The 19,879-nt window shown below is 39.3% G+C and overlaps 3 protein-coding genes across 7 annotated transcripts; 1 reads left to right on the top strand and 2 right to left on the bottom strand.

Moving 5' to 3' along the window:
• Positions 1 to 11,202: 11,202 nt before the first annotated feature.
• On the bottom strand, positions 11,203 to 13,305 carry LOC125770661 (eukaryotic translation initiation factor 3 subunit L). The gene is made up of 2 exons (XM_049440563.1): positions 13,159 to 13,305; positions 11,203 to 13,043 (listed from the first exon to the last, which is right to left on the bottom strand). The coding sequence occupies exons 1-2, from the start codon at positions 13,186 to 13,188 to the stop codon at positions 11,454 to 11,456; spliced, it is 1,620 nt and encodes a 539-aa protein (XP_049296520.1). The 5' UTR covers positions 13,189 to 13,305; the 3' UTR covers positions 11,203 to 11,453.
• A 65-nt stretch (positions 13,306 to 13,370) lies between these two features.
• LOC125770671 (acyl-coenzyme A diphosphatase FITM2) lies at positions 13,371 to 19,830 on the top strand. 5 transcript variants are annotated; one of them, XM_049440581.1, is made up of 3 exons: positions 13,476 to 13,779; positions 14,119 to 15,435; positions 19,644 to 19,830. In XM_049440581.1, the coding sequence occupies exons 2-3, from the start codon at positions 14,158 to 14,160 to the stop codon at positions 19,701 to 19,703; spliced, it is 1,338 nt and encodes a 445-aa protein (XP_049296538.1). In that variant the 5' UTR covers positions 13,476 to 13,779; positions 14,119 to 14,157; the 3' UTR covers positions 19,704 to 19,830. The 5 variants fall into 5 exon arrangements, with proteins under 5 accessions (XP_049296536.1, XP_049296535.1, XP_049296534.1 ...); XM_049440582.1 differs by lacking the exon at positions 19,644 to 19,830 and adding an exon at positions 15,945 to 16,467 and having other exon boundaries at positions 13,479 to 13,779; XM_049440579.1 differs by lacking the exon at positions 19,644 to 19,830 and having other exon boundaries at positions 13,371 to 13,873; positions 14,119 to 16,467.
• Positions 16,460 to 19,139, bottom strand: LOC125770697 (ganglioside-induced differentiation-associated protein 1). The gene is made up of 3 exons (XM_049440628.1): positions 18,609 to 19,139; positions 17,704 to 17,896; positions 16,460 to 17,634 (listed from the first exon to the last, which is right to left on the bottom strand). Exons 1-3 carry the CDS (start codon positions 18,696 to 18,698, stop codon positions 16,973 to 16,975), a joined length of 945 nt encoding a protein of 314 aa, XP_049296585.1. The 5' UTR covers positions 18,699 to 19,139; the 3' UTR covers positions 16,460 to 16,972.
• Positions 19,831 to 19,879: the final 49 nt, after the last annotated feature.

The raw sequence follows: 19,879 nt of genomic DNA on the forward strand, positions 1-19,879 counted from the left end.
TGGCCGTCCAAGAAGAAAATGTAACCATTAAAGCCATCTATCGACCACAAGTTAAAGATTGGCGATCCGTTGGATACCGACCAAGTTATAGGCGAAACTTGGTGCAAAAATGAGGAAAATTTAACATTTTCTCAAACAGGGTATGGAACTTGCATCCTCGAATAACTTCCGACACAGACATCTTAGGGCATGGCCGTCCAAGAAGAAAATGTAGCCATTGAAGCCATCTATCGACCACAAGTTAAAGATTGGCGATCCGTTGGATACCGACCAAGTTATAGGCGAAACTTGGTGCAAAAATGAGGAAAATTTAATATTTTCTCAAACAGGGTATGGAACTTGCATCCTCGAATAACTTCCGACACAGACATCTGAGGGCATGGCCGTTCAAGAAGAAAATGTAGCCATTGATGCCATCTATTGAACACAAATTAAAGATTGGCGATCCCTTGGATACCGACCAAGTTATAGGCGAAACTTGGTGCAAAAATGAGCCTTATGAAATTTTCAAATTTTTAGAATTTTTTTTAATTTTTTTAAATTTTTTATTCTTTTTTTTATTTAAAACAATATTTGAGTGAAAAGAAACTTATTTCAACCGATTGGCATTAAAATAAATCAATTTCAATTTTTTTGCAAAATTTCACAAAAAAATCGTAAGGGGTAAGCCTTATGAAATTTTCGAGTTGAAAATTGTTTTGAAATTTTTTTGTTATTTTTTATTCTTTCTTTATTTTAAAGCATTATTTGAGTGAAAAGAAACTTATTGTAACAAATTTGCAGTAAAATACATCAACTTATAAATGAGGAAAAAATGAGGAAAATTTAACATTTTCTCAAACAGGGTATGGAACTTGCATCCGCGAATAACTTCCGACACAGACATCTGAGGGCATGGCCGTCCAAGAAGAAAATGTAGCCATTGATGCCATCTATCGACCACAAGTTAAAGATTGGCGATCCGTTGGATACCGACCAAGTTATAGGCGATACTTGGTGCAAAAATGAGGAAAATTTAACATTTTCTTAAACAGGGTATGGAACTTGCATCCTCGAATAACTTCCGACACAGACATCTGAGGACATGGCCGTCCAAGAAGAAAATGTAGCCATTGAAGCCATATATCGACCACAAGTTAAAGATTGGCGATCCGTTGGAGACCGACCGAGTTATAGCCAAAACTTGGTGCAAAAATGAGGAAAATTTAACATTTTCTCAAACAGGGTATGGAACTTGCATCCTCGAATAACTTCCGACACAGACATCTTAGGGCATGGCCGTTCAAGAAGAAAATGTAGCCATTGATGCCATCTATCGACCACAAATTAAAGATTGGCGATCCCTTGGATACCGACCAAGTTATAGGCGAAACTTGGTGCAAAAATGAGCCTTATGAAATTTTCAAATTTTTTGAATTTTTTTAATTTTCTTAAATTTTTTATTCTTTTTTTATTTAAAACATTATTTGAGTGAAAAGAAACTTATTTCAACCGATTGGCATTAAAATAAATCAATTTAAATTTTTTTGCAAAATTTCCCAAAAAAATCATAAGGGGTAAGCCTTATGAAATTTTCGAGTTGAAAATTTTTTTGAAATTTTTTTGTTAGTTTTTATTCTTTCTTTAATTTAAAGCATTATTTGAGTGAAAAGAAACTTATTGTAACAAATTTGCAGTAAAATACATCAACTTATAAATGAGGAAAAAAATGAGGAAAATTTAACATTTTCTCAAACAGGGTATGGAACTTGCATCCGCGAATAACTTCCGACACAGACATCTGAGGGCATGGCCGTCCAAGAAGAAAATGTAGCCATTGAAGCCATCTATCGACCACAAGTTAAAGATTGGCGATCCGTTGGATACCGACCAAGTTATAGGCGAAACTTGGTGCAAAAATGAGGAAAATTTAACATTTTCACAAACAGGGTATGGAACTTGCATCCTCGAATAACTTCCGACACAGACATCTGAGGGCATGGCCGTCCAAGAAGAAAATGTAGCCATTGAAGCCATCTATCGACCACAAGTTAAAGATTGGCGATCCGTTGGATACCGACCAAGTTATAGGCGAAACTTGGTGCAAAAATGAGGAAAATTTAACATTTTCTCAAACAGGGTATGGAACTTGCATCCTCGAATAACTTCCGACACAGACATCTGAGGGCATGGCCGTCCAAGAAGAAAATGTAGCCATTGAAGCCATCTATTGACCACAAGTTAAAGATTGGCGATCCGTTGGATACCGACCGAGTTATAGGCGAAACTTGGTGCAAAAATGAGGAAAATTTAACATTTTCTCAAACAGGGTATGGAACTTGCATCCTCGAATAACTTCCGACACAGACATCTTAGGGCATGGCCGTCCAAGAAGAAAATGTAGCCATTGAAGCCATCTATCGACCACAAGTTAAAGATTGGCGATCCGTTGGATACCGACCAAGTTATAGGCGAAACTTGGGGCAAAAATGAGCCTTATGAAATTTTCAAATTTTTTGAATTTTTTTAATTTTCTTAAATTTTTTATTCTTTTTTTATTTAAAACATTATTTGAGTGAAAAGAAACTTATTTCAACCGATTGGCATTAAAATAAATCAATTTAAATTTTTTTGCAAAATTTCCCAAAAAAATCATAAGGGGTAAGCCTTATGAAATTTTCGAGTTGAAAATTGTTTTGAAATTTTTTTGTTATTTTTTATTCTTTCTTTATTTTAAAGCATTATTTGAGTGAAATGAAACTTATTGTAACAAATTTGCAGTAAAATACATCAACTTATAAATGAGGAAAAAATGAGGAAAATTTAACATTTTCTCAAACAGGGTATGGAATTTGCATCCGCGAATAACTTCCGACACAGACATCTGAGGGCATGGCCGTCCAAGAAGAAAATGTAGCCATTGATGCCATCTATCGACCACAAATTAAAGATTGGCGATCCCTTGGATACCGACCAAGTTATAGGCGAAACTTGGTGCAAAAATGTGGAAAATTTAACATTTTCTCAAACAGGGTATGGAACATGGTTCCTCGAATAACTTCTGACACAGACATCTGAGAGCATGGGAGTCCAAGAAGAAAATGTAGCCATTGGTGCCATCTATCGACCACAAGTTAAAGATTGGCGATCCGTTGGATACCGACCGAGTTATAGGAAAAACTTGGTGCAAAAATGTGGAAAATTTTACATTTTCTCAAACAGGGTATGGAACTTGGTTCCTCGAATAACTTCTGGTACAGACATCTGAGGGCATGGCCGTCCAAGAAGAAAATGTAGCCATTGAAGCCATCTATCGACCACAAGTTAAAGATTGGCGATCCGTTGGATACCGACCAAGTTATAGACGAAACTTGGTGCAAAAATGAGCCTTATGAAATTTTTTATTTTTAATTTTTTTTTAATTTTCTTAAATTTTTTATTCTTTTTTTTTATTTAAAACATTATTTGAGTGAAAAGAAACTTATTTCAACCGATTGGCATTAAAATAAATCAATTTAATTTTTTTTGCAAAATTTCCCAAAAAAATCATAAGGGGTAAGCCTTATGAAATTTTCGAGTTGAAATTTTTTTTGAAATTTTTTTGTTATTTTTTACTTTTTCTTTATTTTAAAGCATTATTTGAGTGAAATGAAACTTATTGTAACAAATTTGCAGTAAAATACATCAACTTATAAATGAGGAAAAAAATGAGGAAAATTTAACATTTTCCCAAACAGGGTATGGAACTTACATCCGCGAATAACTTCCGACACAGACATCTGAGGGCATGGCCGTCCAAGAAGAAAATGTAGCCATTGAAGCCATCTATCGACCACAAGTTAAAGATTGGCGATCCGTTGGATACCGACCAAGTTATAGGCGAAACTTGGTGCAAAAATGAGGAAAATTTAACATTTTCTCAAACAGGGTATGGAACTTGCATCCTCGAATAACTTCCGACACAGACATCTTAGGGCATGGCCGTCCAAGAAGAAAATGTAGCCATTGAAGCCATCTATCGACCACAAGTTAAAGATTGGCGATCCGTTGGATACCGACCAAGTTATAGGCGAAACTTGGTGCAAAAATGAGGAAAATTTAATATTTTCTCAAACAGGGTATGGAACTTGCATCCTCGAATAACTTCCGACACAGACATCTGAGGGCATGGCCGTTCAAGAAGAAAATGTAGCCATTGATGCCATCTATTGAACACAAATTAAAGATTGGCGATCCCTTGGATACCGACCAAGTTATAGGCGAAACTTGGTGCAAAAATGAGCCTTATGAAATTTTCAAATTTTTAGAATTTTTTTTAATTTTCTTAAATTTTTTATTCTTTTTTTTATTTAAAACAATATTTGAGTGAAAAGAAACTTATTTCAACCGATTGGCATTAAAATAAATCAATTTCAATTTTTTTGCAAAATTTCACAAAAAAATCGTAAGGGGTAAGCCTTATGAAATTTTCGAGTTGAAAATTGTTTTGAAATTTTTTTGTTATTTTTTATTCTTTCTTTATTTTAAAGCATTATTTGAGTGAAAAGAAACTTATTGTAACAAATTTGCAGTAAAATACATCAACTTATAAATGAGGAAAAAATGAGGAAAATTTAACATTTTCTCAAACAGGGTATGGAACTTGCATCCGCGAATAACTTCCGACACAGACATCTGAGGGCATGGCCGTCCAAGAAGAAAATGTAGCCATTGATGCCATCTATCGACCACAAGTTAAAGATTGGCGATCCGTTGGATACCGACCAAGTTATAGGCGATACTTGGTGCAAAAATGAGGAAAATTTAACATTTTCTTAAACAGGGTATGGAACTTGCATCCTCGAATAACTTCCGACACAGACATCTGAGGACATGGCCGTCCAAGAAGAAAATGTAGCCATTGAAGCCATATATCGACCACAAGTTAAAGATTGGCGATCCGTTGGAGACCGACCGAGTTATAGCCAAAACTTGGTGCAAAAATGAGGAAAATTTAACATTTTCTCAAACAGGGTATGGAACTTGCATCCTCGAATAACTTCCGACACAGACATCTTAGGGCATGGCCGTTCAAGAAGAAAATGTAGCCATTGATGCCATCTATCGACCACAAATTAAAGATTGGCGATCCGTTGGAGACCGACCAAGTTATAGGCGAAACTTGGTGCAAAAATGAGCCTTATGAAATTTTCAAATTTTTTGAATTTTTTTAATTTTCTTAAATTTTTTATTCTTTTTTTATTTAAAACATTATTTGAGTGAAAAGAAACTTATTTCAACCGATTGGCATTAAAATAAATCAATTTAAATTTTTTTGCAAAATTTCCCAAAAAAATCATAAGGGGTAAGCCTTATGAAATTTTCGAGTTGAAAATTTTTTTGAAATTTTTTTGTTAGTTTTTATTCTTTCTTTAATTTAAAGTATTATTTGAGTGAAAAGAAACTTATTGTAACAAATTTGCAGTATAATACATCAACTTATAAATGAGGAAAAAAATGAGGAAAATTTAACATTTTCTCAAACAGGGTATGGAACTTGCATCCTCGAATAACTTCCGACACAGACATCTGAGGGCATGGCCGTCCAAGAAGAAAATGTAGCCATTGATGCCATCTATCGACCACAAGTTAAAGATTGGCGATCCGTTGGATACCGACCAAGTTATAGGCGAAACTTGGTGCAAAAATGAGGAAAATTTAACATTTTCTCAAACAGGGTATGGAACTTGCATCCGCGAATAACTTCCGACACAGACATCTGAGGGCATGGCCGTCCAAGAAGAAAATGTAGCCATTGATGCCATCTATCGACCACAAGTTAAAGATTGGCGATCCGTTGGAGACCGACCGAGTTATAGCCAAAACTTGGTGCAAAAATGAGGAAAATTTAACATTTTCTCAAACAGGGTATGGAACTTGCATCCTCGAATAACTTCCGACACAGACATCTTAGGGCATGGCCGTTCAAGAAGAAAATGTAGCCATTGATGCCATCTATCGACCACAAATTAAAGATTGGCGATCCCTTGGATACCGACCAAGTTATAGGCGAAACTTGGTGCAAAAATGAGCCTTATGAAATTTTCAAATTTTTTGAATTTTTTTAATTTTCTTAAATTTTTTATTCTTTTTTTATTTAAAACATTATTTGAGTGAAAAGAAACTTATTTCAACCGATTGGCATTAAAATAAATCAATTTAAATTTTTTTGCAAAATTTCCCAAAAAAATCATAAGGGGTAAGCCTTATGAAATTTTCGAGTTGAAAATTTTTTTGAAATTTTTTTGTTAGTTTTTATTCTTTCTTTAATTTAAAGTATTATTTGAGTGAAAAGAAACTTATTGTAACAAATTTGCAGTATAATACATCAACTTATAAATGAGGAAAAAATGAGGAAAATTTAACATTTTCTCAAACAGGGTATGGAACTTGCATCCGCGAATAACTTCCGACACAGACATCTGAGGGCATGGCCGTCCAAGAAGAAAATGTAGCCATTGGTGCCATCTATCGACCACAAGTTAAAGATTGGCGATCCGTTGGATACCGACCGAGTTATAGGCAAAACTTGGTGCAAAAATGAGGAAAATTTAACATTTTCTCAAATAGGGTAAGGAACTTGGTTCCTCGAATAACTTCTGGCACAGACATCTGAGGGCATGGCTGTCCAAGAAGAAAATGTAGCCATTGATGCCATCTATCGACCACAAGTTAAAGATTGGCGATCCGTTGGATACCGACCAAGTTATAGGCGAAACTTGGTGCAAAAATGCGGAAAATTTAACATTTTCTCAAACAGGGTATGGAACTTGCATCCTCGAATAACTTCCGACACAGACATCTGAGGGCATGGCCGTCCAAAAAGAAAATGTAGCCATTGATGCCATCTATCGACCACAAGTTAAAGATTGGCGATCCGTTGGATACCGACCAAGTTATAGGCGAAACTTGGTGCAAAAATGAGGAAAATTTAACATTTTCTCAAACAGGGTATGGAACTTGCATCCTCGAATAACTTCCGACACAGACATCTTAGGGCATGGCCGTCCAAGAAGAAAATGTAGCCATTGAAGCCATCTATCGACCACAGGTTAAAGATTGGCGATCCGTTGGATACCGACCGAGTTATAGGCAAAAGTTGGTGCAAAAATGAGAAAAATTTAACATTTTCTCAAACAGGGTATGGAACTTGCATCCGCGAATAACTTCCGACACAGACATCTGAGGGCATGGCCGTCCAAAAAGAAAATGTAGCCATTGATGCCATCTATCGACCACAAGTTAAAGATTGGCGATCCGTTGGATACCGACCAAGTTATAGGCGAAACTTGGTGCAAAAATGAGGAAAATTTAACATTTTCTCAAACAGGGTATGGAACTTGCATCCTCGAATAACTTCCGACACAGACATCTTAGGGCATGGCCGTCCAAGAAGAAAATGTAGCCATTGAAGCCATCTATCGACCACAGGTTAAAGATTGGCGATCCGTTGGATACCGACCGAGTTATAGGCAAAAGTTGGTGCAAAAATGAGAAAAATTTAACATTTTCTCAAACAGGGTATGGAACTTGCATCCGCGAATAACTTCCGACACAGACATCTTAGGGCATGGCCGTCCAAGAAGAGAATGTAGCCATTGATGCCATCTATCGACCACAAGTTAAAGATTGGCGATCCGTTGGATACCGATCAAGTTATAGGCGAAACTTGGTGCAAAAATGAGGAAAATTTAACATTTTCTCAAACAGGGTATGGAACTTGCATCCTCGAATAACTTCCGACACAGACATCTGAGGGCATGGCCGTCCAAAAAGAAAATGTAGCCATTGATGCCATCTATCGACCACAAGTTAAAGATTGGCGATCCGTTTGATACCGACCGAGTTACAGCCAAAACTTGGTGCAAAAATGAGCCTTATGAAATTTTCAAATTTTTAGAATTTTTTTAATTTTCTTAAATTTTTTATTCTTTTTTTATTTAAAACATTATTTGAGTGAAAAGAAACTTATTTCAACCGATTGGCATTAAAATAAATCAATTTCAATTTTTTTGCAAAATTTCCCAAAAAAATCATAAGGGGTAAGCCTTATGAAATTTTCGAGTTGAAAATTGTTTTGAAATTTTTTTGTTATTTTTTATTCTTTCTTTATTTTAAAGCATTATTTGAGTGAAAAGAAACTTATTGTAACAAATTTGCAGTAAAATACATCAACTTATAAATGAGGAAAAAAAATGAGGAAAATTTAACATTTTCTCAAACAGGGTATGGAACTTGCATCCGCGAATAACTTCCGACACAGACATCTTAGGGCATGGCCGTCCAAGAAGAAAATGTAGCCATTGAAGCCATCTATCGACCACAAGTTAAAGATTGGCGATCCGTTGGATACCGACCAAGTTATAGGCGAAACTTGGTGCAAAAATGAGGAAAATTTAACATTTTCTCAAACAGGGTATGGAACTTGCATCCTCGAATAACTTCCGACACAGACATCTGAGGGCATGGCCGTCCAAGAAGAAAATGTAGCCATTGATGCCATCTATCGACCACAAGTTAAAGATTGGCGATCCGTTGGATACCGACCGAGTTACAGCCAAAACTTGGTGCAAAAATGAACCTTATGAAATTTTCAAATTTTTAGAATTTTTTTAATTTTCTTAAATTTTTTATTCTTTTTTTATTTAAAACATTATTTGAGTGAAAAGAAACTTATTTCAACCGATTGGCATTAAAATAAATCAATTTAAATTTTTTTGCAAAATTTCCCAAAAAAATCATAAGGGGTAAGCCTTATGAAATTTTCGAGTTGAAAATTGTTTTGAATTTTTTTTGTTATTTTTTATTCTTTCTTTATTTTAAAGCGTTATTTGAGTGAAAAGAAACTTATTGTAACAAATTTGCAGTAAAATACATCAACTTATAAATGAGGAAAAAATGAGGAAAAGTTAACATTTTCTCAAACAGGGTATGGAACTTGCATCCGCGAATAACTTCCGACACAGACATTTTAGGGCATGGCCGTCCAAGAAGAAAATGTAGCCATTGGTGCCATCTATCGACCACAAGTTAAAGATTGGCGATCCGTTGGATACCGACCAAGTTATAGGCGAAACTTGGTGCAAAAATGCGGAAAATTTAACATTTTCTCAAACAGGGTATGGAACTTGCATCCGCGAATAACTTCCGACACAGACATCTGACGGCATGGCCGTCCAAGAAGAAAATGTAGCCATTGATGCCATCTATCGACCACAAGTTAAAGATTGGCGATCCGTTGGATACCGACCAAGTTATAGGCGAAACTTGGGGCAAAAATGAGCCTTATGAAATTTTCAAATTTTTAGAATTTTTTTAATTTTCTTAAATTTTTCATTCTTTTTTTATTTAAAACATTATTTGAGTGAAAAGAAACTTATTTCAACCGATTGGCATTAAAATAAATCAATTTAAATTTTTTTGCAAAATTTCCCAAAAAAATCATAAGGGGTAAGCCTTATGAAATTTTCGAGTTGAAAATTTTTTTGAAATTTTCTTGTTATTTTTGATTCTTTCTTTATTTTAAAGCATTATTTGAGTGAAAAGAAACTTATTGTAACAAATTTGCAGTATAATACATCAACTTATAAATGAGGAAAAAAATGAGGAAAATTTAATTTTTTCTCAAACAGGGTATGGAACTTGCATCCGCGAATAACTTCCGACACAGACATCTGAGGGCATGGCCGTCCAAGAAGAAAATGTAGCCATTGAAGCCATCTATCGACCACAAGTTAAAGATTGGCGATCCGTTGGATACCGACCAAGTTATAGGCAGAAGTTGGTACAAAAATGAGGAAAATTTAACATTTTCTCAAACAGGGTATGGAACTTGCATCCTCGAATAACTTCCGACACAGACATCTGAGGGCATGGCCGTCCGAGAAGAAAATGTAGCCATTGGTGCCATCTATCGACCACAAGTTAAAGATTGGCGATCCGTTGGATACCGACCGAGTTACAGCCAAAACTTGGTGCAAAAATGAACCTTATGAAATTTTCAAATTTTTAGAATTTTTTTAATTTTCTTAAATTTTTTATTCTTTTTTTATTTAAAACATTATTTGAGTGAAAAGAAACTTATTTCAACCGATTGGCATTAAAATAAATCAATTTAAATTTTTTTGCAAAATTTCCCAAAAAAATCATAAGGGGTAAGCCTTATGAAATTTTCGAGTTGAAAATTGTTTTGAATTTTTTTTGTTATTTTTTATTCTTTCTTTATTTTAAAGCGTTATTTGAGTGAAAAGAAACTTATTGTAACAAATTTGCAGTAAAATACATCAACTTATAAATGAGGAAAAAATGAGGAAAAGTTAACATTTTCTCAAACAGGGTATGGAACTTGCATCCGCGAATAACTTCCGACACAGACATCTTAGGGCATGGCCGTCCAAGAAGAAAATGTAGCCATTGAAGCCATCTATCGACCACAAGTTAAAGATTGGCGATCCGTTGGATACCGACCAAGTTATAGGCGAAACTTGGTGCAAAAATGCGGAAAATTTAACATTTTCTCAAACAGGGTATGGAACTTGCATCCGCGAATAACTTCCGACACAGACATCTGACGGCACGGCCGTCCAAGAAGAAAATGTAGCCATTGAAGCCATCTATCGACCACAAGTTAAAGATTGGCGATCCGTTGGATACCGACCAAGTTATAGGCGAAACTTGGGGCAAAAATGAGCCTTATGAAATTTTCAAATGTTTTGAATTTTTTTATTTTTCTTAAATTTTTTATTCTTTTTTTAATTTAAAGCGTTATTTTAGTGAAGAGAAACTTATTGCAACCAATTGCCGTTAAAGTAAATCAATTTATAATGCCAACTTTCTCCAAATTTCATTTAATTCCTTCACGTCGATTCTCGCAAACGATCATCGCGAAAACGGACGCTTTTTAGAATTTTGATACTAAGAGTACATACTACTAAAGAGGTAACACTAATCCTGGTGCGCATCCGTTTGCATACCTATCGGCTGATAGAACGTAAACTGTCTGCAATGCGAATTGCATAACCTTTTCGGAGCGAAACGAACTGCGCAATAATCATTAATACCTGACTATAGATGGCGCTACAAGCAGTACAGCGAAATGTTTCAAATGACGACCAGTAGATGGTAGCTAGCAAAATAATAAATATCTACACGAATCATAATTTCTCAACCATAGCAAAACAGTTACTCACTCGATTTTTTTGGCGAGAACCTTCAATGATGGCAGCATGGTTTATTATACCACTATAATTTACTACCAACGGTTCCCTATTTCTCTATGTTTATGTTACGATTCCTTCTCTCTTCACGCGAGAATACGGTTTGCGGTCCTGTATACTGCACCCTCCACACGAACTCGGCTATTGTATGTTTGGATTAATGCCAGCCCCAGCTATAGTAGGAAAAACGAATAACGTGTTCACCTGTTCCACTGCTGTTTATCCCTTGATGGCGTGAAGACGGCGGTTAAGATCCTCGAATTTCATTACCTTACGAATAAAAAAGTCACCATAACGATGCGACACCTTGGTATCGGCAATGTGAATCATGTCCTTGTCAATGTAAAAGTCCAACTCCGAGCCAGACTGGAACTTTCCTTCCAAACCGCTGGCGCCCTTCGTCCACACGATGTTCTTCATCTTGTGCTTGAAGCACAACAGTCGGGTCAACAGATTCTCCAGCTTCTGCTTATCCACATCATCCCGGGGCAGACGATCCATGAACGATGCCAGCTTCATGATCGGAAGAGTCGTGTAAAGCTTCAGATACGAGCGAATAGTCGGCAGCTCCTGCTGCTGCTTTACTTCGTCCATGAACACGCTAATCTGATGCTCGAGCGCTTCCTTCACGTAGTCATCGTTCGTCGCATCCGGCGGTGGTGGAACGGGCGACACGAACTTCGGACAGGCGAACACGAAGAAATTTCGGAACACATCCAAATCTCCGCACTGCATCTTGTACATGTTGTCGTGATAGTTCTTCTCGCGCAGCACCTGCTGGATGGATTCGTCGATGCACTGCGGATGCAGCACCAAGCAGATGGCGAGCAGATGGTACATCTGGTCCGTCTGCTTGTTGATCTGGTCGTTCTGGTACGAACGGGCGCTGTACAGCTGCTTGGTGCGCTGGATGTACAGCAGGATCGACGAGAACGTACGGATCGCATCCGAGTAGCGGCGCATCATCATGTACGCAAAACCAACATAGTACGACGTGCTGATCTGGCACGACGGAATGTGCGAATACTGGCTCTTCTTGTGGATTTCGATCGGTTCCAGCACCTTGATTGCCTGATGATAATCGCCGAGCAGCGAGTGCACACGCAGCAGTCCCACCAAGCTAAAGTATCCCAGCATCTTGTAGAACGAATGACGCCCGAACTCACCGGCCACCGCTTCCGGATCCTTTCCAGCAGCTGCCGCCTCCAGCTGATCCTTAATCTTGGACATCGATACAAGCGAGTGCAGCACGTTCAGGATGCATAGGATGTTCCACACCTTGCTGTTGTTGTTCAGCAGCATGTCCATCTCTTCGTCCGTCTTGTCCGTAAGCCGGGCGCGATACTGCGCAAAGTTCTGGAACTGATACACGAACTCGTCGATCAACTCCCACAACCAGATGTCGGGCAGCTCCAGCTGGACCGGTTCCTTCGACGGAAGGATGTAGTTGAAAAAGTTGCAGTAATTGTAGAACGAGTTCAGTCGCTGCTCCAACGAAGGTCCACCCTGGATGCGTGCGTGCAAGTGACGGTAATACAGTTCCTTGTACAGGATCAGGAACAAATTGTCATTGTCCACCAGATGGGCCACTTCTTCCTCGCTTGGCCAAGCTTTCTTCTCGAAGTGCTGCTCGCTCAGCTTCGGGAAGGTGTTTTCGTACAAGTTCTGAATCTCATACACTACACCGTCCTTGATAACCGTACAGAAGTACACCAGAAACTTTTTCACATCCTCGTGCATCGGAAAGTACCCTCGGTCGTACATGCCATCATCCGGCATTCCCATCTCGTAGCCGTACTCATCGTAGCCCTACGGTAGACAACAAAGTTAGGTTAGGAAAATTGTCTAGCCAACAGTGCTTTTGCTTGCACTGGCAAAAGCAATATGGCTTATGTTTCAGCAATCATTGCGGCGATTTACTTACGCCATCCCATGGTTCTTCGTTCGAATACATAGTTAATGCTGTTGGCGATTGTTTTCGACGCGAAATTGAAGATTTTCTCCACAAAACACCAGCTCACACACCGAACCGATTTGATTCCTTCGAGGGAAGAGGAAGAAGTAGAAAACATATATACGCTGGCAGCTGTCAATTGGTCTCCCAATGACAGCAAAACGAACCTCTATATACCTTGAATCAAACAGAAAAACAACATGTAGAAAATGAAACTTTTTCAATAAATTTGTATAAATCAAGCAAGCGGAGAAGCAATATTTCGAATTTATACAACATGATTCCCACAAAAGAGGCCATATGTTTGCCAAAATATTCAACAAGCCAGGACTACGCGCAGTCTTGCTGTTGCGTCGATACGTTTTGAAACATCAGCTGAAGGTGCAAGTGTCATTTGAATTGCAGATGTTGTTAATTACACGCAGATCGTCTGTTTTTGCGTGAAGTGTTTCAAAAGTGCGTAAATCATTCAACGATAAACACACACGTTTCCTGCTGTTGGCCAAATTCATTTTCTCCTCCTGCCATCAAGAAGCTTATTAACTCCATTCGATTTTGTTTCCTGTTAATGCCGTGGTACAAACAAGTGATGTAAGTGTCGTCCCGCATCATGCGGAAACGTCGTTTGATTGAGTGGGCTTTTTTATTTTTGGAATGCAAAGGGGGCTGTATGAAAACTGGACGGGTGAGCCTTTCCTTTGCCCATTTTTCCTTCCCTACCTGCACTGCTGTGCGTATGAAGTGGCTGTGTTTATTTTTAAGTTCGAACCAATTTGCATGGCGCACCGCTAGATTCGGTATCTGAGGCAATGATGTTTGCACTTTCTTTTTTTTCTGTTACAAATTTCCCATCATCGTCATCAAGCAACTAATCAACAAAGGGCTTTATTCTTTCTTCTTTCCGTGTCCCTGGTGCACAATAAAAATCAGAACGATACCGACGAACAATCGCAGGAATAGTACGCACAGATGGCAAACAAGCGGAAACCAATCCACACACCATCGGCCACCGGTGCAGGAGGTGGCGTAGGAGCAGCAGGACCAAACGCTGCCCGTCCGCAGATGAACTTTCGTCAGGGGTTAAACGATACAACCGCACGAAGCGAAGCTAAGGGCACCCGACCAACCGCCACACCGACCTCGATTCGGGAGGTACTCACAATGATGGTGCTACACGTGTGCAAAAAGATCATTTTCTTCGATACCAGTCTGAAAGTCCCGCTGTATCTGGGTTCATTGTTCATCGTGTCGCTGATAGGCGACTTTCTGCCATATCCAAAGACTTACCTGGCACGCACAGACAATCTGTTTAATGTATACTTCGTTAAGCTAGGATGGGCATGGACGTTACTGTTCTCTTTTCCCTATCTGGCCATGACATCGATCACGATATGCTGTGGAGACAATCAGCGCCTACTAAGGAACCATCTGCCCCGACTCGGTATAGCGACCGTGTTTTGGTTTGTTTGGACGAAGCTGTTCAACATAATCGAATCAAGCTACGGTCGTTGCAGTGTGCGTGGATTCGATGCCAAAACCGGCTGTCTAAAGGCGGGCCACCTGTGGAATGGTTTCGACATCTCTGGTCACGCATTTATCCTGATCTACTCCAGCCTGGTGCTGATGGAGGAGGCACGTCCCATCATAGGGTGGGAAAGTATAAAGGATTTGCTGCGCAACGAAGAGCACAATCGTAACAACAACGATACGTCACAAACGTCCAACCCGCTCAAAAGCTTAAAGGACGAAGATCTGAAGGCACTGAAATACTTCTACAATCGCTTCACGCCAACCATTCGGTTGTTCTTCATCGGGATGACTATGTTACAGCTGCTTTGGGATCTGATGCTCGTCGGTACGATGCTCTACCACCATCGGATGGTGGAGAAAGTGCTCAGTGGAATTATTGCCGTGGTAACGTGGTTCGTGACGTACCGTGCCTGGTACCCGATACCGACGGTTTTGCCCGATCCCGTTGGAAAGGGGATGTTTAACTACCAATCCATCAGCAAGCCGGAAATTGGACTTCGACGAAGGGCCAGTTTACTGCAGCACGGCGGTTCTTCATCGACGACTGCTGGTGTAAATGCGAACAGCACGCCGGGTAGTAAAGAAATTCCCAAATTCATGGGAATGCCACTGTACGCTGCTAGGCAACCGTTTAACCCCACGACGGCGGGTGCTGCAAACGTTGGTTCAAACGCATCCCCGCTGGAAGGATCGGGCAGTGGTGTGCAAGGATCATTCGTAAGTAGTCACCTGTATGGTTCACGTGTAGGTAGCAGTGGTGGCATTAGTAGTAGCGCCGGTAGTAACTATAGCAACTCGGACTTTAACCATCCTTCGTATGCTCGCTACCGTAGTCGCTTTGAGCGCTTCGAGTCGTAGTGTGTGTTGTTTCTGTGTCCATCCTATTACGTTTATTATTTTTAAAAGGTATCAGGTGATTGTAAATTGTAGGTAATACGTACGATTTTGGCTGGGGTTACTTTTTGCTGTTTATGAATCGGAATCTGCTTCTGCTGCAAGATGCACGATCGTTCATCGTGTGTTGATGATTGACAACAGGCAATGCGGACTTAAAAAATCTGTTGTAAAGGTGATGGGAATATTTCGATTGCAGTAGGCATTTTTTAAAAAAATCGCATTTCTATCCTGTATAGGCCTGCGTGTGGCGTAACATTAACGAGCATGATAATATTTCTGTTACTTTACTTTCTACCAATCGACTGTGTGTGTGTCTTTCCTATTTGCAGGTATAATTCGCCAGTTCCAAATGGCGATACCGACAAAACAAGTGCAATCATTTACGTAGGTAACTTTCGAGCAGAAAAAAAAACTCGAAATCAAAATGACCTCGAAAGGGAAACTGTGTAAAGAAGTGCCTGTAGCAGAATGTAGCAATAATGATTGTTTTCCTACTTCTAACAGCATGATAGATTTGCCAAAAGAAATTACTTTTATAAAGAAGCGTGTCAGACGTATATCCGCGTAAGGGTGACAAAAATGAAACCACCACGAGAAAAGCTAGACACCCCTAGTTAGGTTTAGGTTTATTGTGTTCTTTCGTTTAAATGCGTCTTTGGTGGTTTGTTGTTTAGTTATAACCTACTTTATGAGGCAGACTTACACGTTATTATTTATGTTGATTCTTCACCTCTCTGTTTCTTCGCTGATGTTGTGTTAACATTACGTTTTGCGTTTTGATATTATTGTTTCGCATTGTATTTTGTTTGTAAACTCGTCGAACGATTAAATACAAGTAAAAAACTTGCTAAACTCTACGTCTACTATTTATTTCTTGCTCTTGCTGTAGTATAGTAATCGTGTGAAACTATGTTCGGAATGTATTTGATGTGTATGCCTGTTTGTATTTTTTTTTACATTTGCTCTGCTAACATTTTTGTTGCAACATTAAGGCGTCAAATCGCTGAAAAAGCTAACGAAGATCTAGATTAAGACTCGTGCTTACATCTCATTTAAATTTTTGGTTGGCGAGAGACGTTACTCTGTCGGATGAAGAGATAAATAACTTTCATCTCTTTCCATATGTTATGCCGATAGTAGAACAGTGCTTATCATGATTAGCCAAAACAAGCGGGAAAAGGGACAAGAATTTGAACGAATGGAAAGAGATGGCATTAATACATGTTACTAGTTATGCACGAAAAATAGTAACAGTGATTTAACTTATTTTTTAAGGAATAACCAAAAACACAAAATCGTGTTAGCTAGCGGCTGTGAATTCACCTCTCCCCACATCAGCGAGTCGCTGGTGAAACTATTATCGCTTCAAAAGAGTGGAACTGATTAGCACGGATGAGACGGCAGCTAGTCCGGCCTTATAAACCGGTGGCGTATTTATCCATACCGTGCGCAAAATCGACACCTTCGACGGGAGTACACTTTGAAACGATTCCCGTTGACAGACCTTAGCAAAGTATTCCCCCACGTGGGGTCTTTTTCCGGCGCCCCAAAAACGATCCTCCAGCCCGAGTACGTACAATCGGTGCAGCAGCGTACCGAGACTGATATCAACCATCGTGAACGTGTCCGCACCAGTTAGCCAACACTGGCCGATATCGATCGTTGCTAGATATTGTTCCACACTGGTCAGAAATTCGTCCAACGCTACCAAAAGCTTGCAGAAATATTCTTCGCTCGCAATGATGCTTCGTTTGCGTTCGTGGAAATCAGCCTTCTTTAGCAGAACCTCCGCAAAAGCAGGATACTCGGTTGCGTACGACCGTAACCGCTGGGCAAGCGTTTCCTCGCGGGCAAGAATCGTTTGACGCACGGGCAATACGAACGGAAACTTTGGACTACCCACGTGCTGGGGATGAAGAAAGGATCCGATCGTTATAACACCGATCGGTAAACTTTCGATCGTCTGCCGAAAGCCAACAATCAGTTTATCCGTTCCGATTGGCATCCGGAGGGCTTTGTCTGCAATAACCAGAAGATCATTAGTAAAACGTTTTTTTGTGCAGGAAAGGTACTTTCTTCAACACTTACTTTTAGGATAATTTTCCTCCAGATAGTCCAGTATGCGACTTGAACCAGGCACGATTAATAATCCATTCTGCAGCACCGGCAACTCGGCACGCGGATTCAGCTCCAGGAACCATTCGGAAAAGTGTTCATCATTGGTAACATCGATATCATACTTGGTGAACCGGATCCCTTTCTCGTGCAGTGCCTGCAGAACCTATGTAAAAAGCATTATAACAGTGAATATCATTATTATTTCACACTCTGATTACATGATCTTGACGCGCTAACGCATTCACAACAGACTGCCGGTAGTGAATTGGAATTACCTTATCTTCTTAGTATAAATCCCAGATAGCTGGCAATAGCAGAGGCTAATAGAGTAACGCACTCTTACTAATACCACAGGCGTGTGGAAACTGCACAACAACAACAAAAAAAAACGGAACGATCAACTTATGGAAGGCAGATGAAGTAAGATAAACATACTCTCTCTCTATTCCAAACGCAACCATACGATCCGGTGATGCATGACCGGTTACTTTGCGCTCATCGTGTACGCATATGGAGCACATGACTGTTTTAAAAGCCCCGTACAAATATTAGCTGGCGGGCGCATGAAAAGCCAAGCGCCAAGGTTAAGTCCCATGCCCATTTGGTGACAAATTGAATACTTGATTTTTTTTTGCACTTCCAGCTATACAATCTACACCGTGTCATAGAAGAACAAGATCGTTTGCAAAAGCGTGTGTAAAAAGACATTACATAATGATAGAGTAGAAGTAAAGTTGATGTGTCTAACGAAGATAAAATGAAAGATAAATAGTGTGCCATCATACGGCCCGGTACAGATCGGCAAGTTCATGCAGATCTATTAGTTTGTTGGCTTAATATCTGGTTTATATTTTGTGAAAAAATATCAAACATACCTTGTGGCAGTAGTAACTATATTGGTTGCAGTACAATATTAAACCGTCTCCATTCGCTACGCTTGGCCGTTTAAATCGTTTTTCAAACATTTCTGTTACGCTCGTCCAAAATCGTCCGTATCGTTTTGTCCACTCCAGCACAAGAAGATGTTCACATAAGCGGTAGGACTTAGGGTACAGGATTTGTGGCCGCTGCTGACTCAACACAACAAATGCACTTGGGCTCAGAGAACACTTTTCCTGCCTCAGATCACATGCTTTTTTATCGCCGTCGATCGCACTTGATCGTCATGCGTTCCGCGCGTACATTGGGAAGTGACTTCGTCGGGAAGGAGGCTATAAACGGATGAATACACAGGCACGTTTCAAGCGCGATAAGTAACTGTGGCGCGAGTATGGGCTTGCGCTAACTACCATCTGATTACTGTGCGCTTTTACCACCTACTGACCAGCTGATGTGGCCATCGTTTCACTACCACATTAGATCGTCACGATGATGCGCGATGCGTAAAGTATTTTTTTTATTTGCTCATACGCTTCACCGCATCTAGAATGTGGATAAAACTAGACAGAGCTTTAAAGGCCCTCTAGGGTGATGTTTTAAAAATGTTCTTTACGTTTGGAAGATTTGCGTGAGTTTATAATTTTAATATTGGATGTCATTCTGCTCAGCTTGGTCAATTCCACGCTAGATATCTTATTTCTCGCTTCATTATCGTTGGCCATAATGAAGTATTCAACGTACACTGAAGCGATAATGTGTTTATGATAAACTAACACACAGCTAATAAAAGTACTATTCTCTCAATCGTATGTGAGTGAACGAATCTATGAACGTTCTCTTCAGCATATCAAACTGAACTTTAGGAATTCGTATTGGGAAATTTACCTGATTTTATCTCTTGAAAAGGACAAATAGGTTAACTTATCATCGAACCCATTACTACCGCTTGAATGTCTGCATGAACGATCATTTCCACGAATGCGATCCTTCCAACATCCTTCTTTCCATTCGTATCACGCTTTTTTCCACAGGGTACCGCCGCTTCGAAGCGCCGGAAAATGCTGGACAACAGACACCATCCCTCTGGCTGACAGTGCTTTACCATGATCCGGTGAATGATGTTTGCTACGCTGGGAGAAAATAAAAAGAGCTATGATTATATTTTTGTGACTCTCTAATAAAAAAAAACTTCTTTAAATAAATTTCTCGAATAGTACATACCGTTTCTTTCTGCAAAATTCTATACCAAATGAGAAAAGCAAATCGA

The sequence above is a fragment of the Anopheles funestus genome, chromosome 3RL, assembly GCF_943734845.2.
Source record: "Anopheles funestus chromosome 3RL, idAnoFuneDA-416_04, whole genome shotgun sequence".
NCBI lineage: Eukaryota > Metazoa > Arthropoda > Insecta > Diptera > Culicidae > Anopheles > Anopheles funestus.